Source organism: Callorhinchus milii, unplaced genomic scaffold (assembly GCF_018977255.1).
Source record: "Callorhinchus milii isolate IMCB2004 unplaced genomic scaffold, IMCB_Cmil_1.0 Scaffold4, whole genome shotgun sequence".
Lineage (NCBI taxonomy): Eukaryota > Metazoa > Chordata > Chondrichthyes > Chimaeriformes > Callorhinchidae > Callorhinchus > Callorhinchus milii.
Window position 1 is genome coordinate 52,853,610 of NW_024704745.1, and position 25,815 is coordinate 52,879,424.

Sequence of the window (25,815 nt, forward strand, 5' to 3'; positions counted from 1 at the left end):
ACGGTTCCACACTGGCTCTGTGAAGTCCTGGAGGCTGCAGGCATGACAGCTCCTTCCCTCACCTTCCTAAAGGTCTGTTGACATTCAACTGGGGAAAGTTCGCTCTTTTCCAGGAAATGATATCCAACAGGTAATGAGTTAGAACCGCAATGGTCCTAGAATCGAGTGAAGAAGCAGAGAGACACTTTGTACTATTCAATATATGGTGTCATCCGTACAAACGTGGAAGTTAATCCCGTGCCTGCAGATGAATTCTCTGAGCCTGAGCATGTAGATGTTCAAGAGGAGAGAAACAAGGATAGAGCCCTGAGGACTGCCCAACTTGACGTTGGGGGTGGGAGGAGAAGCTTCTGGCAGATATGAAGTGGAGACTTTGGATAGGTAAGAATGAAACTAGTCAAGAATACAACCTGGAATTCAGCCTTTTTTAAGTTGCCTCATCTATTATGTAGCCTCAGGGTATTGGACACAGCCGAATGCATATAACAAGGTTTCTCTGTATTTGTTTTTTGACTGGAACTCAAATTTGATCAATCTTATACTTACCTTGTACATGGCATTTGTTACATCAGATACAGTACTAGAGTTGATACCTCAAATCTCATGCAATCTATTCACATTGTAGTGAGCCAATTCTAACAGAACAAGGATTAGATATTCATTTTCCCTTTGGAGTTTCCCTTTGGCTTGGTTCAGCTGGTAGCATTCTTATTTCTGAGTCAGAAGGTTGCAAGTTCATACTTCCCGTCGGAACTTTGGGCTCACAACTGGGGAAGTGTTGCATTGTTGGAGATGGTGTCCTTCAACTCAGGTGTGAAGCAGAGATACTGTTTGACCTTTCAGGTGGATATTGGCATTAATATGGGCTCTGGGTTTCTCCTAGTGAACATTCCTTCAGATAACTTGATCATTTGTTTCCTGGCTATTTGTAGAGCATTGTTATCTGCAAATGGGCTTGTCATTTGTCATTCAATATCAATATAGTAAGGATTTGGTAGACTGGAGTCTTCTGCTTTTTAGATGCGTCAATTGCATTATTGTAAGTCTCTAACCTCACATACTATGTAAGTCCTGTAGCTCAGTGGTTAGAGCACTCGCCTTGCAAGCGAGACACCTGGGTTCAATTCTAGGCAGGGCAAAACCTTGGGCAAGTTTCCTTACTCCACCTAATAATAATCCCTCCAAAAACAAAAAACGATAATAAATTGGTCATTTTCAATCCACGACTGTTTGTGGGACATTGCTGTGCACAATTGGCTGCTGCATTCTGCCCACAAATATACGGTCAATTCACTTTACAGTCTATTCTCTGAAGTACTTTGATACGTCAAGAAGTCATGAAAAGGGCTATGTCAAATGCAAGGATTATTATTATTATTGTATATTATTATTAATCCAGGGTCTTGCTCTTTCCCTATTTTCACTACCAAGCAGCACTTTAGCAAACCAAAGCTTCAAATACATGTAATAATCTCTTCCTGCTCCAAAAAGCTATGTTGACCTGACTTTTCTTCTTACAGATCTTGACCATTGTTGGTTCTTAAAGTTGACAGTCTGCTGCAGCACGTGTGGTTGTCCCTATATTGAACTATTATCAAATATTTAGTTAACTCAAGGACTACAGTTATATCTAAGGCCATCTTACCAAATAATGTAGAGTTGAGCAATCTGTCTCAGGGGCTTCATCTAAAAATGGTTCAAATTAGTACGTACTGTAGGAGAAGTGTCTGGAGATTAACCATGTATCAATTCCCCCCTTTTATTCCAATGGTCTTCGACACTTAATAAGCCATCAGAACATTATGAAAGTCCCCTAGCCTCATTTTTTAAAAGACAGTAAATCTAACACTAACAAGATCCTATAAATGTTTTTTTTTCCACGACTGTGAAAAACATATCCCTTTTCTAATTTCTGTGAATGCACTTGCCCTAAAAGACTACTCCAACTGATGTAGGTCTGCAATGAAACCTTTCATAATCTTGTCAGTGAATATCTTTTGCAAAAGACTGAAAGTTCTCTTTTTCAAAAGTTTCCAATAGCAGCACTTTAGCAAACCTATTTTCAGCACCACAATCTGGTTCTTGAAGTGCAAGGACACAATAACAGCATTTTGGGACTCTTTTTCCTGAATGGTAAGACTAACAAATAAACTCATGTACCAAACTCTGCAAAGTACAGCACATGCTGTGTCTGCTTCTATTGACCACATTGATTCTAAGCTCAGAGAGAAACTCTCTAAAACATTCTGCACAATTAGCTCTGCAACTGTTTAATAAGCCAGAATTTAGTACAATACAATATTAGCTGTTAACCATTTTCTACTTGTGTGATGCTTTACTGCAAGCATCTTCTCAGAGCGTCATTTAATGTAATTTCCTCAACCATTGAAATACTACATTTTCCCCACATATGACCTAGTTTAGTTAATATGGCTCCTGCTCAACCTACATCAGGCAAAATTCAAATCAGAAACAGGCGCCAGAAAATCCACTCATTGCCAGAATAAAGGGGATTCATGCGTTAAATAATAAAACCAGAGGATACGGCATGCGATTGAAGGGGGGTAAATTCAGAACGAATCTACGGAAACGCTATTTCAATGAGTGAAGAGTAAACCTGTGGAACCTAGAGAAATGGTTGAAGCAGGAAGTGTTGATTGCTTCAAACACAGATTAGATAGTTTTCTTTTAGGAAACAACATTATGGGATACAGTATATAGGTAGTTCGGGACATATGTGCATGCGACCTCCAGGAATGTGGAAGGAGAACTAGATGGACCTTGGTCTTTTTTTCGTCTAGCACTTCTTATGTCTTAAATCAAGGGAGTATGAGAGTTAATAGATATACATAATTCAAACAGACCCTCTCTATCTTCTCTGAGGAAGAGGGAACCATAGGGGAAGGGTTCCATTTTCAGAAATCTTGGCAGAGTGTTTGGTAAGACATGTGTGCTGACCAATGATGCAATAATAGACCAAATAGTACAATATCACCAGCTAGATTTAGCCTTTTCCATAGAATTTAATTCATAACTCCCTAAAATCAGGGTGAGAAAATCTGTCCGAGACAGTTATTTCATTAATATTGAGATCATTTATAGCTGTCATATCATTTCTGCCCCTGCAGGAACCCTATTCTGCCAGACTTTTCCACCAGTTTTCTGCTGCTTCACTGATTATCTTTTAATCAAAGTGTGCGGAATCCACCATTAAAGGAAAAGCTCCAGTTTATCCAAGAATTAAAATAACTCAATACACTGGTTAAGATTTTATTAGCAGTGAACTTCCCAGAAGCTTATTGCCATTTTCCAGTCATAGCAAGGAATGATTTCTACCAAAATTGTATAGTCCAAATGAGATAGCTACCATCCAAATTCCTGTTATAGCCAGGAATCAAACACTTGTTCAGGTGAAGAATATTAGCCAGAGAGTAAAACTACTACAACATCTAGAAATAGATGTCAGTGTACGGGATCTTAGGCATGCTGTCCAATTTGCAGAGGAGGTTAACAGACCTGCCCTTTCCAGGGAACCAATTTCGGGAACAAATAACCCTAAAAAAAATTAAAGCCCACTCTCCAGCCCAGGAACCACCCAGGCTGCATTGTATGGACAAAACCAACTCAGCCAAAACCATGTCAACATTTGTCTACTGACAATAAAATCTACAGTTATTGCCTTCTCTTTCATCATTCAATACAGCTCCATCACAGACATTGCCTCTTCCACTACCTGGTGATGATGTCAATATTTCGGGGGTAGGGGTTAAACATAGGAGAAAGAGAGAGACCCAACTGGAGATGATAATGTATAGGATGTGCGGCCAAATGCAATACAGGCTAATTTTGCCAAGTTGATAAAGCAATTCTACACAGAAACAGCAAAGAAAGATATACCACAAACATTAGTACTGCTGAAAAGTCTGGAATTTATGATCAAGATGCCCAACAGACATTGCCTTGTTCTTAGAAGAGTCGACATCTGGAGAGGAAAGAAACGGGTGCTATTTCTCTTCACTGGCCAGATTTACTACAATCCAAGCCGAATGCATGCACATCCTCAACCTCATGGCAACAGTTATCATTGCGGTTGTAAAGTGTTGGATGGAGACTTAACCCCATAACCAAGGTAGCCAGTCAGAACAGAGTTCAGTACTGCCCATTTGTTACTATATGTAAAAGTAATTGAGGATTCTGTAGCCAGTGAATGACCAACTCTAAATATAGAGAATTCCATTGTAGGTACTTTCTGTCTCGTGCTCTGTGTACTTCCTATATGAAGCCTTGGAGACATATTTAATTTTCAAATTGAAAATCAATGTTGTAAATATTCTACTGCTTCATCGACACATATCCTCAAGATATGATATTTTCACCTGCATTACATACTGTATATATCTTAGTGTCTAATACATGTGTCTCAGATTCACCTTCCTATACTATTATCTACTGTAACTGGTAGTTTCTTATACAAGATACAGAAAATATGAGTAAGGTATCTTCCAAGGGTGACAAATGATGGTGGAAGCCTTAGAAGAGGATAGAAGGGAGGGATATAAGAGGGGAGGGAGATGACAAAGTGGTCAGATGTAATGACGAGGTCAAGGGGGTGGCCACAGTTGTGGGTCGGGGAGTTTGTGGTGGAGGGTGAAGTTTAGGGACGAGAGGAAGGCAGCAAAATTGGAGCAGGGAGATGCGGTAGGAGGGGTTAAGGTGAAAGTTAAATTGTCCATTACGAGCAGGCATTCAGCGCAGAGGCAGAGGGATGAGAGGAGATGTCCGAGGGAAGGAGCCAGGTGGTTTTGGGGTAGGGGGTGGACAAGGGTGATTTTGAAGGAAAGAAAGGTGGTATGGTACTGGGTGAGGTGCTCAAAGGAGGAGGAGCCAGATGAATATGGGGATAGACGGAGCAAGGTTTGGGCGATAAGGGCCACCTTGCCACCAGATCAATTGGGGGTCATGGTGTAAAGTGTAGTCAGGTGCTGAGGGTTCGATGAGAGGGATGAGTTCCCCAGGGGACAGTCAGGTTTCCGTGACGACAGACACCAAGAATTCTTTGCCCAGAGGAATGAGATCAATAGGTTGAAGGACTTTCTTTATCCAAAACAATTGTGAATTTATTCAAACAACAGCATTTAATAAGTAGGTCAAACATAAAGATTATTACCTCATAATAAGACCTATTAGCTACACCCATTCAGCCACTCAATTCACAGGAGTGACTCAACAAAACACAAATGCTATACTGTTTTAACAAAATACAACAGAGCTATCAAACCATCAGTAACCCAGCACAGTCATTATCTGATCTGATTCAATTAATAAAACAGTTAACTGATCTGGAATGAATTGAATCCAGAGTGCCATTGAAGATGACTGCAGGGTGCCAGAATTCAGCAACAATCCAACTATAACCACTTCAGCACCAGGCTTTCCATTTGTTACCTTTTGAAAACTGTTACCACCTATTTTTGCTTTCATAACTATTTGCAGTATCCCATGAATTTGTTCAGGTCAAGAAGGTTTGACTGAAATTAAATTTACAAAGACATCATATCATTCATGAAATATCATTTATGTCTTATATAAATCTTTCTGTTCAGTGTCATATTTCACTGATGTAGAAGACAGTCTGTCACAATGGTATATTTAAAATATGTGTGCCATAAGTGAATGCAAATTATTTTCCTATTTGTTTTTAGTTTTTTTATTGCAGTAGTTATACAAGGTTCATGTACTTTGAGTTGTGGAGTAATATAAGATACATGATGCCGTTACAGTTACAAAGTATTCACATATGTACACAATATAGATCTTATATATTTCTATGCATATTGTTGATACTATTCTGTGACAGGAACTTATTCTGGGATTCAGAGGAGCTGTGCTTTCCCATCTTTGGACACACTGGTTATTGCTCACTTGAAACGGAAAATGAATATCCCACAGCTGTGTTTCTCACATTTTTGTTGGAAGTGGGGGTGGGTGAGGGGGAGTGGCGAGCAGAATTCTCCAAAGGTATCAGAGCTGGGGACGCACATCTTGTCTCAGCTGAAGATGGGATTCTGCAAACTCAGATAAATGATTGGGAGAATATGTAATCCACTGCCCTAGATGGTGGAAATGCAAGGAAAGGCAGAAATATGGGAATAAAAGATTGATATGCTACGTTTTGATAAAATGGCAGAACAATCTCAATAAATTAAATAGCCCCCCCCTTGTTCCTAAACACGTTTGGTGGGGATGGTTGTGCATGTGTGTGTATGACATCTCTAAGTGCTGCCTGTATGCAAACATGTCTGTGTGCTCATCTAGCAACAGGCAACGGAACATTTTGTTTACACTATAAAACTAGCATCAGCAACAAGCACTCCAAGGTCAGGTTTAACATGGTGAAATACAAACTGAAGATTGTTTCATTTTCCCCAACTGTACTCATTTACTTCAGCTTCACAAGTTAAAACACAGCAGCATTTGTGAAATTTTCCACTCCAAACATAAGCCACATTTTAGCCTCAGTTAATCTGCAGGCTTTTGCTTGGGTTGAGATTGCCTGTCTACATTTAAGATGACCCCTATGGTCAACATATATAGGTTTTCTTGCCATTAGTCTGAGAAAGATTGAAACAGAAGCCCAGAGATAAGTGTGTTGTGTGAAAATACACTCCTCCAGACAGTTTAGTAAATTGTATTTTTTTAAAAAATCACTAGAGATTCCATACAGAATAATAATGTGAGAACAATTTAAATGGTGAAATACATTAGAGGAAGCTTAAAGAAAAAAGGAAACCTTTTAAAAATGTATTTGAAGGGCAAGAGGGATTGGAAAATACATAACTGATGAACAGTAATAATGCAATTGAAAATGGGAAAGCATATTTTAACAGACATTTAATGAATTAGAAAGTTTCTTTGAGTAGATTTGTAGCCAGCATATATTTTTAAAGAATATTATTTGCCGCTCAACAGAGGGAAAGATATTAAGGAAGATATCGGTTTAGTGAGGCTGCAATATTGTATTTCCAAACATTTTACTCCCAGAGAATTAGACATAGGAATGAAAATGACTCAGCTATTATGAGTAACCTGAGGTTATATTGATTGAACTTAACAAGGATGAGGGATGATTTGACTCATGGGGAGGGGTAGAAAACAATAAGTAGTGGACTACATAGTCATTGAAACATTCAAAGTGATGGAATGTAAACAAATAAAAATTATCCTTGCATTTGATGTAGTACCGTTCACATTGGGAGGACATTTCAAAGTCTTCACAGGCTATGTTGTATACTGTGCACTGCAAAGGCAAACACAACAGCCAATACTGTATGTTCTTTTCTACAGAGAGCCAATATATATATATGTTTAATTATTTATGTTTACACACATATATATATTAGGAAATAAGCGTATAAAGGGAGGTGGAGCAATTGAATTGCTAATAGTTGGAATAGCAGGTCAGGCATGTTACCTGGGAGGGCAAGTTCAACCGAGTCATCAAACTTGTAATATGTACTCACACAATACAGGTGTTTTATTGAGTTTATCCAACCTTTATCAAAATCAGTAGAGCTCTAAACTACTTCATAACAACCCTCCCCCATGTGTATTTTTATAGTCTTTCATCTCTATTAATCAGTTGATTCTCTCAAGTCATTAAATCAAAAGTTGGTGGCCTTAAAGTGGTATCTCTACAAAAATACTTCCAATATAAAACCCATTCAGTTTATTTATAGGGCAAAATAAATAGAGGGGGTAATAATCCCTTCAAATGAAAAAAAAATTTCATCACTCAATCCACGACTGTTTGTGGGACACTGCTGTGCGCAATTGGCTGCTGCGTTTCGCCCACAAAATATACAGTCAATTCACTTTCAGTATATTCTGTGAGACGCTTTGAGACATCTTGAAGATGCGAGAAGGCGCTATATCAAATACAAGGATTGCAATAATTATTATTTTTATTGTTTATCATTATAAACAGTTCGCTCAATGGCAAACTATTAGGTTTTAGTTGGTTAAACCCCAATGCACACTCTGGAGTCCTGAAGACTTGCCTCTTGCCAACCTGCACCTAATACTTTCTAATTCGGTAAATAGGATGTAAATCTTCAGCTGAGTATGCATTCCATTCCAGACATTTGGACATTCCCATGTATAGGTGGCATGCACGTGTGGAAATCTCAGGCTGAGTTAAATACTTTTAAGCATGGTGATGGGTTTCCCTATGTGTCAGGCAGCTGGTTGACCAAAAATAAATTGACCAGCCAGTTTGCATTCTCCATGCACCCAAGTTGTGTTATGTTGACAGTATCAAAAGTAGTTACAAGTTCCACAATAACTGTGTTGTCACTTGTCGAATATTTGCTTATTTTTGATGTTTGTTGTAATGGTCCTATTTAATCTGTGGAGTGGTACATACATAATGTTTGTATTCATCAGTTAATAATAATAATCCTTGCATTTGATATAGCTCCTTACCACATCTTTGAGATGTCTCAAAGTGCTTCACAGAATATATTGTAAAATGAATTGACTGTATATTTTGTGGGCAAAACGCAACAGCCAATTGCACACAGCAGTGTCCCACAAACAGTCATGGATTGAGTGACCAAATTATTATTATTATTTTTTTGATTGTTTTTGAAGGCATTATTAAGAGTGGCAGATACATAATGTATGACTTTATTTTCACACAGTGGACCACCCATCCTCATCCGCTGCCTCTCCTCCTCAGTCACCTTAGTGAGACCACACTTGCTTGGTTTGACTCCTATTTAAAAAACGCCTTCACTTTGTCTCTGCAGACAGTTTCTCCTCCCACCTCTGCCCGGTCACCTGTGGTGTACCCCAGGGCTCCATTCTTGGTCACTTCCTCTTCCTCATCTACATACTCCCTTTTGGCGATGTCATCTGCAGACACAAAGTTAACTTCCATGTGTATATGGATGACACACAAATCTACTACAAATTCAGCTGCGACTCCAGGTCTACCGATGTTCCATCAGCTTCTGTCTGGCAGACATCAGAGCGCAAACTTGCTGAATAAAATGGGTTCACAATGTTTTATCAAGAGGCATCATTTATATTTTCTACTCATTAGGGTATTTGAGACCATGGTTCAGCCAGAAAGGCTGGGTCATTTACTCTGTGAATGCATTTTGAACTCCAGTGGTTCCCATGGATTCTTTTTGAGTTGATTTTATTGAGAACCTAGGCGAAGGGCCAAGGTCCTTAATGGTCAAAAAGCGTAGGCAAGAAATCAAGATAAATCAAGAATTACTGGTTAGGTGACCCCAAGCTTGCATTTTAAAAGCTTCTAAATTGTAGGAGGAAGAGAACATTGAGAGATAAGGGCTTCCACAGACTAGAGGTCCTGGAAAAGAAATGCGTTAAAAGTAGAAAGTACGAAAGCCTGTGTGAAAAATCTCCCTTATGTTGGAACTGCTGGGCTATCATCTACCACTTCCTGGTGTAAGTCTCAAAGCTCAGGGAGGTTTTGTGCAGCTATGAAGTGCTAATAAATTTCACAGTTCTTGTTCAGATAGAAATGATCTACTCATAAGGGTTTTGGCTTTGAGACCATGGTTTGGCCAGAGAGGCTACAGCATTACAGATCTTCCCTGTTTTGCCAGACATATCTGTTTGGAGGCAGTTCAGTCCCAGGGAGACAACCATTAAGTTCCAAGGGGAATACTTTTGGATGGCGCTCATTTGATTGACTTCAAAAGGTTGAAGTTCGGCACAGATGCATTCTCACCCCAAGACTGGTGTTCCACTGACTAAACTACCAGGGATAAGTTCACTGATTTTTGGGGGGTCAGTTAGATGGCTGGCATATATGGAAATCCATCACTAAGAGAATCCAAACTAGACTGAGAGTTACATATCTATATGCCATCTACACAGAGAAATTTCCCTGTACTTGGAATGAAATTCACCTTGCCTATGGTTATATCCTGTACATAGGGTTACTGCTGAATTTTAAGCAGCTGAAACCGCATAGGTTGCCATTGAAAACATTGTTTATCAAGCTTCCAACCACTTATCCAGCTTGGACTACCCAACCCATTGCCTTGAAAACATTATCATCTGTCCGCTCCCTCTGCTCGACAGGCAATGGCCTAGCTGCTCCACCATCAATAGTCGGGCCTTCAGCTTTTCTGCCCTCACCCGCTGGAACTCCATCCTGGAGTCCCTGCACCTCGCCCCTCCCTTGCCTTCTTCAATGCCCTTTTCAAAACTTTCCTCTTTAACCGTGCATTCGGTCATCCTCCCACCTCCACCCCCCTTGCGCTCTACCCCTCTTGACTCCATCCCCCAGCTCAAGTGCAAACTTTTCACTGTCAAGCGCCGTATTGTTGTTGCCTTGTGGGGTTACTTTCATCACGTAGCTCCTGTGTCATAGTTGATATCCTGTGACTTTTGAGATTGATGCCAATTAACATGGCCATTGTTTATTCATTTTGCTTCAAACATTTATTACTGTTGCATATTGCTTTAAGGCTAAATTGACAATTGGACATTGACCAATGAGAAGGATCAGGAAGCATAAAAGGGTTCTGGGAAAGGGACTGTGCAGAATGTTGAAGAGGATGCTTGAAATAAAGGAGCCATTTGAAGTTAAACTGTGTTATGGATTGACAAACAATACAGTTACTTTATGTGACCTGAAGTTCTTACATTTTGCTCGTAAACTAACTGTGGGGAACCTGAGAACTTCTGGCTGCTACCATACCCGAAATTACAACTTAATGAACATGTCAAATGGCTCCCAGTAACTAATCAACTAATCAAACCAGTGCCATGAATTTGAATTTGATGTTATAATGCTGGATTGTAACATAACTTGCCAACTTTGAGGTGCTTGGTTTATTGACTCCAAGGAGCTTTTTATTAAGCAATGGTTGACACCCTCAAAGTACTCCATGTTTTGTGACCACATCACTATAATGAGTGTACCATATAGCATCTGAAATAAAATTAAGATTAGAGTTGAATGCAGACAATTAATGTTAAAAGTGATCAACCACCTGACTGTAACCAGGGCCCTTGAACCTCACTAGAACTTTGACAGGTGAACAGAGCAGTGAGAGGTTTGACAGAGGAATAGAAGAATGAGAGTGCAGTGCTCATGAAACTACTTCCTCCAGGAGGTGTAAGTAGTAAGGCTCCAGGAAGATTCACAGTATCTGGCCACTATATATACTTGCCATTTGATATAATTTCTCCTCCAAATGTTTGGTACAATACAAACACAGCATTAAACTTGCTATGCATGCCAACATTAAAAATGTCTCTTAGTATAATAAGGAACTCACCAGTTGTGCTTGATCGAAAGTCAGTGTAATACCTGCACTATTATCAGCAGCACATATACTGTGTATGAAGGTGATTTCCTTTCCATCCAAAGGATAAATGAAGATGAGATGAACTTTAACAGACTCCAGAGTTTGCAGTTGCCTGGAGTGAAGAATTTTTGGTCCTGTCAACTAGGCTTGTTTCGTGCTCATGTATCCATCCTATTACAGTATAAATCTTTGACAATGTATTTCGAAATGTAAAATGCACAGCATTGAATTAGGGCTCTGCTGCTCCATCAACTAACGAGGCCTTTAAAAATAAGTAAATTGGTGAATAGAATAGCTTATTAGTCATATGTTAGTCGAATGTTAGTCACAGAAATTAGCTGTCGCAACCTATTCTGCCCGGTGTTCAAAACACTGCTAAAGCAGTAAGCAATGTTTCTGGCTGGATTTACCGGGTGTATCTCCTTGGAGCTAGCTCAGACCCAGAGAGACATTTCAACCACCAAGCTCCAAGGGGGCATGTTCCTGCACATTTAAAAATACCATTAAATAAGCGTATAGGTATGATTGGATAAAAAGGACATCACTTATTTCATTTACACTATCATTTCTAAGATTAGCATTTCTAATATTTATCTATTTGCATATGAAATATATTATATGAAATTTATTATGTTCAATTATGTATATTTAAGCAATAAGAAATAGCAAGACGCTTGAGTAAGGACTTGTTTTCGCAACTTTCTCTCCCCCTGTATCTTTTTCACTAACGAATACAGTGGAGAACTGTTTATCCACAGTAATTGGAACCGGCCCCAGTGCGGATAAATTCCAATTCATTTTTTTCTTCAATGAACATTCATCATTCCACTGTAATGTGTTTTAAAACACATCATAACATAAACTTGCAAATGCATTTCATACTGCCGCATTATTAAGTTGATCTGATGTGGGACGTCCCAAATGTACAGCGTTAAGTCATTTCTGTGAACCACAGTGGCTGATGGCATTTAAAGCCCCACTTCGCAAAAGGCATAGCCATAGGGAGACCATGCCATGTCCAGTGTCAGCTGAAAGCAAACCATTGTACAGATCACTATGCCCCGAGTGGCACGGATTCCAAGATATTCCAATCTATTTTGAGGCAAATACTACTCAGTCCAGAAAAATGAATGGTTTAACTGTCACCAGGTTGAGTAGCGTTTCGCAGCTTCCTGATGACAAAATGCCAGCCAGCATCAGGATAATAGGTTGCAAAAAAGGCACAGATATCATGATTTCCAACATTCATCCTCAAAATTCCATAATCTGCTTATTTTTAGTCAGTGGGTTTGTGACAGACATGGAATCTTTTCATCACGTTTAAGAGTGTCCAAACTAAACTGAGAGTTCTGCATATACAAATTCCTTTTTGTCTAGAATGCTTACCTAAATCTGCAATGTATTGACAAGAATCAAGACATAGAGACCCTAGATGTGCATTGAGGTACTGCTGGTGTTTAAACCAGAAAAATTAATGGTTTAACCATTACCAGGTTTTATGGCTTTTGACTCCTTCCTGATAGCAAAATGCCAGCATCAGGATAAAAGGACACAAATAACATGTGATATGTGGCTTGCCATTCCATTGTGAACATCTTCTCACCTTCCCATTGCTTGTCAAGCTAGGATCCCTAATTGTCTAACATAAGAGGAATGGATCTAAAGAGGTTTAAATTTAGCCAGTGTAATATAATGATTGTTGGATTGGTGGACAAAGCAGAAGAGGACAACTCTGCCTCCTCCCCCGCCTAACACAATTCCAAATCAGAAAGCAGATCTTGCAATTGATTCCCAGCTCATCTGATTGCCAATTAATGGGATAGTGGCTTTTTGCATAATAATAACCCTTGAGCTGGCAGTCGAATGCTCAACTTGATGAACAACATTGTTGAGAATGATGTTGGCAGTCTGCATCTGTCATATCTAGGAAATTTCGAATCAATACTGTATCTGTCATATCTAGGAAATTTCGAATCAATACATTACAAATTTCTAAATTTAAACCTCACTGGCAATATTTGGGATTGCGCTAAGAGGAATAAGTCAACACAGTATTGCTGCTACTGAGTAAAAAATCTTATCTACAGGGCTTCAGCAAACCCGTCACTTGCATCCACGGTTGGCAGCACTCATGCATTGTTACTGTTGTAATGTGCTGGGTGTACAGTCCTATTCATATCTTCATATTCACCATCAGTACTTAATGTTTTAAACAGTATTTAAGTATTATCCTGGAAAAAAAATCAGAGCTTATAGAACACAAATTTTCTTCGAAAATGTTTACAAATAAAGCACCATTCACACAGAGTCAAACATCAGAAATGAGGCCTCAACAGCAATTTTAGCTTCCATGATAGAGAACTACCTCTGAAAAACATTGATTTCAAATCATGTGCTTGGAAAACAATTGAAATGATCATAAACTTCCTGCTAGAAGTAATGTTTGTCCTCTGGGGTTTCTATCTTGTCACAAATCCAAGTAAAAGATTTTGGCATAGCACCATTATCTCCCAAAATTCTGTGCTCCACCGCTGTATTGGCAAAGCATGTACTTTCAAACACAATTATTGGCCACTTAAAATTAGTGTCAATTCAGCTTCATTGCTGATGTCCATTAATGTGATACAAATGACCATTAAACAGAATTGGTGGCTCTTGTTGGTTTGTGTATTTAATAGCCCATCATTCAGAAAACATTTTTACCCCCAAGAGCAGAATAACTGTGTATTGCAGCTTTCAATGTATACAGTACTTGTAATGAACTTAGCAAATGGAGCAGAAAAATAGTTTTATCTGACTGTTGCTAAAACTAAAACGTGAGGGAGCCATTCGAGCAGTGCTGGGGAACCTGGACACCTTACAGCCATTTGCCACCGAACATTTCAACATCTTCCCATGTATCCGTATCTGAGATTCCATTTGATGTGTCGATCGCAAATCTACAAACTCTGGAAAAAATCTTTGATCCTTCAGATGGACACGTAATGTCACCTGGCCTCCTGCTGGACTGGATTATTTCTTTCATTATATTTGTTTAAATCTGTCGTTAACATTGTTGGTTTTGAAACTGCAGCTGATTTCTAATCTATTTAAAATATTTTGTTCTTTGATTCTTTAACCTTTAGCCTGATGTCTTTTGCCTTAACAATTAACTAGACATTCAAGCACATTATATTTACAATGACAACATTTTGAAAACATTTCAATACACATAAATGATTTTATTATTTTCTTTTAGTTTTGACCTTCATTACATAGTTAATCTTTCATACATGTTACTAAACATTTCCCTCCAAAAAACAAAACAATAATAAATTGGTCATTTTCAATCCACGACTGTTTTTGGGACACTGCTGTGCGAAATTGACTGCCGCGCTTCGCCCACAAATATACAGTCAATTCACTTTACCGCATATTCTGTGAAGCGCTTTGAGATGTCTAGAAGACGTGAAAAGCGCTATATCAGATGCAAGGATTATTATTATTATTACACTTGACTGTAAATCCTGTGAAGTGCTTTGAGACAACATCCTAACATGGTATATCAATTGCAAGGATTATTATTACCACCTTCAATTGATATTTCAAAATTAATCTGTCAAAGGTTTAGCTCCAAACATAAAAAAGACCAAAAAAAAGTGTGAGAAACTTTATTTCATCTCTTTCCAAAAAAAAACGTTGTGATATAATTTGTGTCAATGATTCCTTGATGTCCAATTTGCGATTTTGATAAATCATATTTGTGTTAACCCTGGACTCTGGTTGTTTGGGATTCCAGACTTTTTGCTAGACTTTACCAACTTTCGGGATTTTTATTATTTCCCGTTTTGTAAATCTTGCAAATCAAACTCCTTCCGATTTTTCCAATTGGACCATACTGTTCATATCTTCCTATTTTTGCAAGAGTTCTGCAGGATGTTAGCCATTGTGTATTATTCTGTAGATGTGTTCATGTACAGTTAAATGTGAAAAGCCCCCATATGGATTCCCTCTGCCCCGACCCCTCCCTCTTGACCTTTAAAGACCCCTTGACCTCACTTTTGATCACTTATCAGGTTGTGTGCGGGCATGCACATGGATGTGGTGTACACAGGGGCGACTCCCGACTAAAGGGAGGGTCCCAAAAACGTGTACACAACCTGCGTGAGTGAAGGAATATACCGTAAACAAAGGAATGTTTTTTGTATCGGGAGAAAAGGGAAAAATTGTAACAAAAGATGTTGTTTGTTTTGGACTTCTGTTGTACTAAATATTATATTTATAAATAAATATATATTTTCAAAAAAAGCTGCCCCCAACCCCCACCACCGCACCTTCCCCAGTTTCCCCCCAAATCTCAGCTCAACCTCCCTGTCGGCTTTGTGATCTATTTTGAGATTTCCTTCCAATGTGAAAAGTGCCATTTATGAGATGTAAAATGCTGTTGTCTCTTTACCTTTACAACTTACACCAAGAATAAATTATATAAATAAATTATAAAAATAAACTAATCCAGTTTGCAAACATTGCAAATTATATTATGTCATATTACTTGCAGGTGATATATCTGGAATAAATTTGATACCCTTTCTCTCCTTAAAACTAAATCCTTTTATACAATCGGCCATTTTTACTTGGTATAAGTTTTAACAGTAAAAATATGCATGACATCTCACATTCGACCGCACCCAACCACACTTTAAATATGATACTAGAGACATCTTGCAGACATCTTGCCGAAATCTTGCAAAACTAGGAACATGTACACTTTTTTTTCCAGTTTTCTTGTCTGTGAGGAAAAACCTGGATTTATAGTCATGGTTCTTGCTGGTGCCCAATTCCTATCACACGGTTGAAACAAATTTTTAAAAGTGCTAAGAAAGCAAACTGACTGACTCCCCTTATTGATGATACGTTAACTGTATAATCAACACAATGCAGAAGAGAATCTCCAGCAGAGCAGATCACTTTTAGACACCGAAAGCACAGGTTTGCTGGTCCCACAAAAAATGTGGGTTTCCCTGGCTGCCAAATTCATTATAGGCTGTTAGTAGCAAGTCAGCACTTATCTCTAGTATTTGTATTCCTTTTGGAGCACAAGCAGTACCAGTCAGGAATGTCACAATGGTGCCAGTGCAGGCTTCCAGCGTCACACACAGCTGTTATTGCAGGAAAACTGCTTTAATCTTGAATAGTTTGCAAAAAAAAGCAATTCACAAACAGAATATGGATAGAGATTGTTTCTTTTCGATCTGTATCGTTTCACCTACAAAATATATCATCTATGCATGTTACCTTACATCCTGTGAAGCGCTTTGAGACGTCTCAACGACCTGATAGGGCACGATATCAAATGCAAGGATTATTATTATTATTTATACTATAAAGATATTTTGGAAAGAATCTTGCACAAACCATCATATATAATTTAGCAAATAGAAATATGATAGAAGGAAATAAAACTAATAAAAGGAAAAGAAGGCGAAAGAGACAGTTTAGACCTAAATACTTACATAGAGAATGGTAAATCTGGAGTAGACTATCTAGGACAGTGATGGAGGCAGGTTGTGTCAGTAAATTCAAGAGATAATTAGATGTCTGGTTGGCCAATAAATCAATTGAGGAGGTTATAGTCCTGATGACCATATAAGAGTTATAATCACATATGAATGTTTTTTAAAAATACTTGTCTTTGCTGGATCACAATGGACTTTCCTGATCCTATGCATAGATCCCATGTTATGTAAATTAAATATAAATCAATGTGAAACGAGAAAGTAAACACATTGAACATAAAATTCTGAACTCTTTCCTCCAAGCCAAACTGGATTATAGTGAGTACAATCTGTGTAGCTGCTGGAAAAAATCAACCAGCCAAAATGGAAAAATCTTTAAAAGCATTAACATGCAGCTATTTATTTTCAGATGCATACATGCCAGCTTCACTTATCATAGAATCATAGAATTACAGAGCACAGAAGGAGGCCATTCGGTCCATCGTGACTGTGCTGGCTCTTTGAAAAGAGCTATCCAATTAAATCCCTCTCCCCGCTCTCTCCCCATAGCCCTGCAAACTTGCCCTTCCCAAATAATTATCTACTTCTCTCTTAAAAGTTGTTATCGATTCGGCTTCTACCACCCCTTCCAGGCAACTCGCTGTGTGAAAAAAATTTCTCGTCACCTCCCCTCTGTTTCTTTTAACAACTATTTTAAATCGGTGTCCTTGGATTACCGACCCACCCTCCAATGGAAATAGTTAGCCTTGGGACATCCTCCTGATGTGAAAGGTTCCATACAAATCTAATTTTGTTATTGTTGTAGTTTCTCCTTGTTCACCCTATCGAATCCCCTCATAATTTTGAAAACTTCTATTAAGTCTTCTCTTAACCTTCTCTGCTCCAAGGAGAATAATCCTAGCTTCTCCAGCCTCTCCTGATAACTGAAATCCCTCATTCCTGGTACCATCCTGGTAAATCTCCTTTGCATCCTCTCGAATGCCTTGACATCCTAGAACTGAACACAGTCCTCTAACTGAGCCCTAACCAGTGTTTTATAAAGGTTCATCATAACTTCCTGACTTTTGTATTCTATGCCCCTGTTTATAAAGCCTAGTATCCCATAGGCTTTTTTTTAAAAAACAGCTTTATCTGCCTGTCCTGCCACCTTCAAAGTTACTTATATGAGCCCCAGGTCTCTCTGTTTCTTCACCCCCTTTAAGATTGTACCATCAGCTTATATTGCCTCTCCTCATTCTTCCTCCCAAAATGCATCACTTTGCATTTCTCCACATTAAACTTCATCTGCCACGTGTCTGCCCATGTTACCAGTCAGCCATTCAGTATGTCAGCCATGCCCTCCGCTTCTACAAGAAGATTTCCTCTTTGGTCCCTAATTGGACCCACCCTACCTTTGACTAACCTTTTATTCTGTATACGCTTATGAAATACCTTAGGGTTCCCTTTTATGTTACCCACTGAACTTTTCTCATACAATCTCTTTGCTCTTCTTATTTCCTTTTCAGTTCTCCTCTGTACTTTCTATGTTCTATTTGATTATCTTCTGTATTTTGGACCTGACATTTATCATAAGCCTCCTTTTTCTGTTTTATTTCAATCCCAGTTTTCTTATTCATCCAGGGAGGTTTGGATGCCCTACCTTTCCCATTTGTGGGAATGTATTTGTTCTGTTCCTGAACTATCTCCTCCTTGAAGGCTTCCCATTGCTCGTTAGCTGTTTTACCTGCCAGTCTTTCTTTCCAGTCCACCTTGGCTAGGTCCCTTTTCAACTCACTGAAATTAGCCCTCTTCCAGCTGAGTATCTTCACCTTTGATTGCTCCTTGTCCCTTTCCATAGTACTCTAAACCTAATGATAATGCGATCACTGCTGTCCAGATGCTCTCCTACTGAAACATGCTCCACTTGCCCCACTTTATTCCCCAGAACTAGATCCAGCACTGCTTCCTTCCTCATTGAACTGGAAATACTCTGATCCAGAAAATTATCTTGCACACATTTCAGGAATCTTTCCCCCTCCTTGCCCCTTACAATGTTTTTGTTCCAGTCTATGTTAGGATAATTGAAGTCCCCCATTATCACTACTCTATTGGTTTTGCATCTTTCTGAAATCTGCTTACAGATTTGCTTGTCTATCTTCTTCCCACTATTTGGTGGTCTATAGTATACACCTAACAGAGTTTTCTGCTCCTTAACTCTAACCAAATAGATTCTGTTTTGGGGCCCTCTAGCACATTGCCCCTTTCCAGGGTCATATCTGTGTCTTTAATCAATAATGCCACCCCCTTCTTTTTTTCATTCCATATTCCTCCTGAATACATTGTGGGCAGGAATATTCAGCTCCAATTTTTACACTTGTTTGAGCTAGCTCTCCATTATTGCCACTACATCATAACCCTATGTGGCAACTTGAGCCTACAGCTCACCCAATCTTATTTGTCACATTCCGTGCATTTACACACATGCACTCCAAGGCCAACTTAGTCTGTTCTGTATTTCTCCCCCGTCTAATCCCTAATATTTCTGGATTACTCCTTATTACATTGCTATTTGTCTCTCCCAGCCCTCTATGTAACTTGTTTGTCCTCTCTAATGCTACATTGTGATTCCCTTCCCCTCTTGAAATTAGTTTAAACCCTTCCCCACAGCACTAGTTAACCTCCCTGCAAGGACGTTTGTCCCAGCCCTGTTCAAATCTAACCCATCCACCTTGTACAGGTCCCACCTGCCCCAGAACTGGTCCCAAAGATCCAGGAACCCTCTTTTCTGCTCCATGTCTCAAATCATGCATTCATGTGCTTGATCCTGCTGTTTTGCTATTCACTTACACAGGAATATTCCAGAGATCATCACCTTTGAGGTCCTACTCTAGGTTTTTCCCTAACTTCTGATGCTCTCCCTGTAGGATCTCAGCCCTTTTTTTTCCTACGTCATGGATCGCAACATGGACCACGACTTCTGGAATTTCCCCTTCGCCTCGTTGAACGTTTTGCACCCATTCCATGATGTCTTCAACCTTGGCACCAGGGAGGCAACATACCATGCGAGAGTCACGTCTTTGGTTGTAGAAACACCTGTCTACTCCTTTCACCATTGTGTCCCCAATGACAGTTGCATTGACACGCTTCCCTGTGTCCCACTGTGCATCCATTTGCTTTTGACTCCCCTCCCCAAAGGTGTCATCATCCTGAACGGTATTCAGTACAGAGAACCGGTTTGTCAGTGCCACACTCTCAGGGGATTTCTGCATTGCCCATCCCCTCTTCCTATCAGGCTGGGTGGACATATTTATAGTATGTCTGAAAATAAGTACGGATGATTGCTGAACTTATTTCACTCAAGTCTGAATTTATTATTGTACAGGATGTCAGCGTGACATAATCTTTAAAGGATAAAGTCTTCCCCTTTACTTCTCATCTCCTCCACATACTTCAGGTTTGACCTAGTGCTTGGAAAGATCTGTTAGAGGATATAAAGGGTATGCATCTCTTTGAACTTATAAAGGGATATTTCTTTTGCTTATAAAATATGAAATTCTAATAATAATCATTGAATTTGGTACAGCATCATTCATATCTGGAGGATGTCTCAAAGTATTTCACAGGATTTTACTGTAACTGGAGAAACTCCCTTCTCTTTTCAAATAGTGCCACAGCATAGCTATAATGACAGGCTGGGTGGATTAGAGTTATATTTCTTAGAGCGGAGGAGGTTAGGAATAGTGTGATTGAGTCACTTAACATCCACCCAAATAGGCAGTCAGGACCTCAGTATAACACCTCATCCAAAGGACAGCACCTTCAACAATGCAGCACAGTAATTAAGTGAAAATAATTCCAACATTGAGCATAAAACTTCCTCTAGGCCTCAGCATGTAGCAAGTGCGATTGATAAAGTTGCTGAAAATGTATTAATTGGAAATGCCGCACAATAATCTAACTCACTGGCTAATGAGGGATCTTGCATGAATATTTATTTATCTTAAAATATAAAGAAACTGCAAAATTATAAATAAATAATAGGCTACCATTTGTTTTCTCTGCAACACAAAATGGAATTGATATGACTGAAACTTATTCTCAGTGAGTGTGTTTGTCTTCTAGCTGTAATAAAATATACTCAGATGAATGTAAAACTGCTCCATTTTTATTAGAGCATTGGTCAGACCTTATTTGGAGTGCTGTGTTCAGGTTTGGGTACCTAATCTTAGGAAGGATATAATAGTTTTGGAAAGAGGCCAGTGACAGTTTGCTAGATTAATATCCAGTCTGGAAGATTTTAACTATGATGAGAGGCTGGGTGGATTAGAGTTATATTTCTTAGAGCAGAGGAGGTTAGGAATAGTGTGATTGAGTTACTTAAAATAATAAAAGGTTCTATAGTGGATGACTCTTATCCCTGATCAAGACTAGAACAATTAGAGGTCAGGAAGCATTTTTTTTCTTTTTTTTTCATCCTCCCGACATGAAAAACACTATACAAATGTAATCTTGTTGTTGTTGTTTATATAGTGGGTTGCGAAGATGTGGAATGCTTTGTCCCATAAAGCCATAGAGGAGGAATTGATAGGAATACAAGTTTAAAGGAGAAATAAACAGATTTTTGGGTAACATCTGTTAAGGGATTAAGGGATAACATTCAATAGGATGAATGGCCTCCTCGTATTTCTATGTTCCTCTGTTTCTATGTTTTGACATTACATAATTGTTACCCTCCTGATATGGGAGTATAATGATGGACCAAGCATTATATCTTTGAATTGAAATACCACAAAGTCCATTCGTAAATGTGCAGGACTCTTCTATCATTGTGTATGTCTGTGTTAGTTTTACTATTCCTTTGGTTAACATTTTACAATTCCACAAGTTGTGCACCGATTGCTCAATTGAAAGGAAGATTTCTTTTTCAAATGGAATTGCTTACTCTAGAAACTAGGTATAAATGGAGAAAACATTTGAAAAGTTATTATGAAGTGAAAGCAACTAAGGAAGACTCAAACCAATTTAGTCCGCAAATGACCTCGCTTGAATTTCAATTATTTATACTTCAGTTTTACAGATCATAGAAAGAAAATAAACACATGTATTTTTTTCCCTATGTATGGTTTTGAAGAGTTTAAAATAACCCTTTACATTTATATAGCGCCCTTCATGTCATATAACATCTCAAAATACTTCACAGTGGTGCAGTCGATCGAGCAAGGAGAAAGAAGAGGTAGAGGGAGAAAATCATAAGTGTGGTCGAAGGTTTTAAAGTGGGGTTTAAAGACAGAGTGAGAGGGGCTGAGGAGGGGAGTTCCAGCGATTGGTAGCATCGTGAATGAAATGAGTAGATTCCCTATTAGGTATACAATATCAAAAGTTAGTCACAGCAACAGCAGAATGTTATACATGACAGTGTATTTCTTGACAAGGTTATTAACTGGTTACTGTTGGGGTAGAATTTAGAATTTTTATTAAGTGGTGTCTTGTATTTTATGTATTGTGCTGGTGGTATAAATTAGGTATGAGTGACATTGTGCTTGCTTTGTTAGACTTTGTGATCTTTTTAGTAGATTGGGACTAGAGTTTTGCACCATCTGTTGGCATTGTAAAGAGTGAGCACAGTTTAAAGACAGTATTGGTAAGATTCATATGAAGTCAAATCATATTGCATTTAAAAAGTTTCAATAATTCTGCACAATGTGAAATATTAAGAGAATGTTGACTTTAGGTCTCAAAGCATATTCATTCTTGTCAGATGTATTTGTAAAATCATATCTTTAACTAATACTGACTGATATATTCAGCAACAACCTCGATTATTAATACTAGTTTTGAATTTAAATTTATTTTAACACAATTTTATAATAAATAATAATAATAAATAATAATTGTATTCCTAGTTCCTATAACTGTTTCAACATTTTGTTGAGAGGAAGAGATTTGGTCAATTTGTTCTCAACCCACCACAATGCCCCTCTCTGGTCTCTCCATTACACTATAATGCTGTTTTTTAAAATGAGTTCAGCACCCTGGCTTCAATCACACTTCCTGGTAACCCTTTCCAGTTGTTAATTACTCACTGTGTAAAACAAATGCTTTCTGATGTCTAAGCTGAAATTGGCCTTTGTAAACCTGTACCAGCATACAGCATACATAAAGGTGAATAACATTTTAAATGGGATTGAAGAAGCATACCCAGATCAATATTTTAAGATGCACAAAGACAGTAGAACAAGAGGACATCCTTGTTGCTTTCTTTTGCACTGTGTCTAAGGCTAAGGTCCTGTTGTGTTGTGCCGACAAAAACCTTATGCAGTATTCCAGATGCAGCCTGATCAGAGCCTATACAAGTTGACTTGATAACTTGTTTTCCTATACTTGGAGGATAATTACCAACTCTTAACACGTTGCCAGAAATGATGATTGAGACCAGATCATTGGACTCATTTACTAAAACAGTTTGCTGCTGGATGGGAGAACAGTCAGGTCGGTATTCTGAAAGGATGGGATCAGCTGGGCAGGAGTCTTCTTCATCCAAATCAATCTTCTGCATGCCAGTAAATTCAGCTGTTATACCTCACTATAGGTCAGAATTTTATGGATCCAAACCACCACATTTTAATGAGGCTCTGCTGAATAGCCCAGCGTCTGTTTGCTTTGTTTATTGCTGCTTCACATTGTTTTGACATGGTGAGTGATGAGTCAACTAGAACCCTAGCTTCCCTCTTGGCAACTTCTTCATGTGTCAGAGGAATGAGCTATGAGCAATGATAAGACAAGCTAGGGCTCTTCAGTCAGGAAGGGAATTGTCTTAGAGAGGACTTCATTGAGGTATACAACATTTTAAATGGGATTGAAGAAGCAAACCCAGATCAATATTTTAAGATGCACAAAGACAGTAGAACAAGAGGACATAGTTTTAGGGCTGCAAAAAGAGCAATTTCAGGATCAACATTAGAAAATATTTCCTTACCCAGAGGGTCATAGACTGCAACAGGATGCTAGGGAGGGTGATTGAAGCCAGCATATTGGACTAATTTAAAAATTCATTTGAAGCTGTTACGAGACACGTCTTGTGGTAAAAATAAAATTTGGGTGAAAATCGCTTTNACTTTTTTTAATTGCTTTCACCGCAACAAATGTTATTGTTAAAAATCATTAAAAATGGCTCTTACCTATAATTTTACACAAATGCAGTCAGACTTTGTCTTTTGGTTCTTTGCCAGTCAGTTTTATGCTTGAACAAAGCCTATACAGTGAGTAACTGCACTGAGTTCATGCATGATCTACCAATTGTCTACAAGGAACCAGCATGACCGCATTGAGTTTCTTGAATTGATTTCTCACCGCATTTGTTAAATAAATATTATTGGAAAATTAAATTATAAAGAATTTGCACAAATATTTGTAATATATTTATTTATTGTTGCTCTTGTTAAATCAGTAGAATGATTTCAATGCATAGCACCATTGTTGTTACCTGAAGAATAACATAGCAGCACAGTGTTCTGGAAAACAGCCCAGGAATGGGATGAACAAACCTCTCCTTCACAAGTACTCTTCCTAAAGTTCAAATCTGCACTGTTTGTAAAAGAAGAGTTATTTAAATAATGGGCGAAAATGAAACTTGGATTTAATACACATTGATGTGTTTTGATAAATTTCCAGCAGTTTTTTTGTCTATGTTGTCAAAATAAAATAGTAATGCTTTATTTGATAAAACACCTTTCATGCCAGGAAGATATCTCAAGGCGTTTCACAAGGTTTTTTTTCCAGGAACTTTGAATTTCCTTTGTTTGAACACCTCACTCTCTGCCAATCAACCCATCTCTCCCTAAAAATTCTCTTAATCTATGGTCTCCCCAAACCAACCAATGCTTTCCTCTCCTGCTCTGAACTCGTCCTCATCTTGGAAATTTCAACCTTCACTTCACCCCTCCTTCTTAATAATAATAATAATCTTTGCATTTGATATAGTGCCTCATCACGTCATTAATGATCTCAAAGCACTTCATAGATTATATTGTAAAGTTGATTGACTGTGGTGTTTGTGGGTGAAAAAATACAGAATAACGACACTTAACTGCAATTAGTGTAAAGTACTTCGAGGGATTTTGAGATTCTAGGCACGATAACAAAAGCAAGTATCAATAGGAAAGTTGTGTTTCGTTAGTTTATCATCTGAACTGAGTAGTGTCTCATCTCTTGTCCTTTTTTATCCTCCGCTTAGGTTAATGCATTTATATTGCTGCATTTATTGGAAACCATTTACATCTGTTCACTTATAATTTTTCAGGACAGCATAAATATTTATGTGCTGGAAGGAATGACTGCATTATTGACAAAATTCGGAGGAAGAACTGTCCAGCCTGTCGTCTCAGGAAGTGCTATCAAGCTGGTATGGTGTTGGGAGGTAAGAGAAAAAAAGTGACAAAAAATTCATCAAAACAAGTAAATGTGATCAAGATTATGATAAATTGAAATGCATACATAAAGGGTTAATACTTCACCAGACAGTGAAAGAGACCCAACTGATACCAATAACTGATTGAATGATTTAGAAATGTCAATGATACTTTCTATGAGATGCACGGGTTATTTATACAGGTGGAAAACAGAAACAATATCACTTGTGTCTTATCACTTGATAGATTAATTTGACTGTGGCGCAGCCCTGTTATAACGTGCTTGGTTATAGTGCTGGCTCATTTGTACCGCGAATGGGATGCACATCCTATTCACTGTGCATGTACACTGTCATTGGCTCGCTTCCTGTACACATGAAGTGTCTAAGTGGCAACCTGATGACCTGGAAGTCTGGGATTCTCCTCAGTGGCACATAAAAAGCCAGCTGGTCGGCTGTGCACTTGCACAGTGAAAATGGCTATGTGGCCTTGTTATAAGGTGAGTTGGGATTTTATGGACCCCAACCATTGCCATGTAATGAGGCTCTCTGTATAATGCTCTCTAATGCATTCTGTCCTCTA

The 25,815-nt window shown here is 38.5% G+C and overlaps 1 protein-coding gene across 1 annotated transcript in view; it reads left to right on the plus strand.

The window, feature by feature from the left end:
- The window catches only part of LOC103184039 (progesterone receptor), a 148,151-nt gene that overhangs the window by 55,554 nt on the left and 66,782 nt on the right, over positions 1 to 25,815 (plus strand). Inside the window, exon 3 of the mRNA XM_007901877.2 lies at positions 25,125 to 25,241. Within this exon, the coding sequence (XP_007900068.1) occupies positions 25,125 to 25,241 (117 nt within the window). The remainder of the gene's footprint in view (positions 1 to 25,124; positions 25,242 to 25,815) is intronic.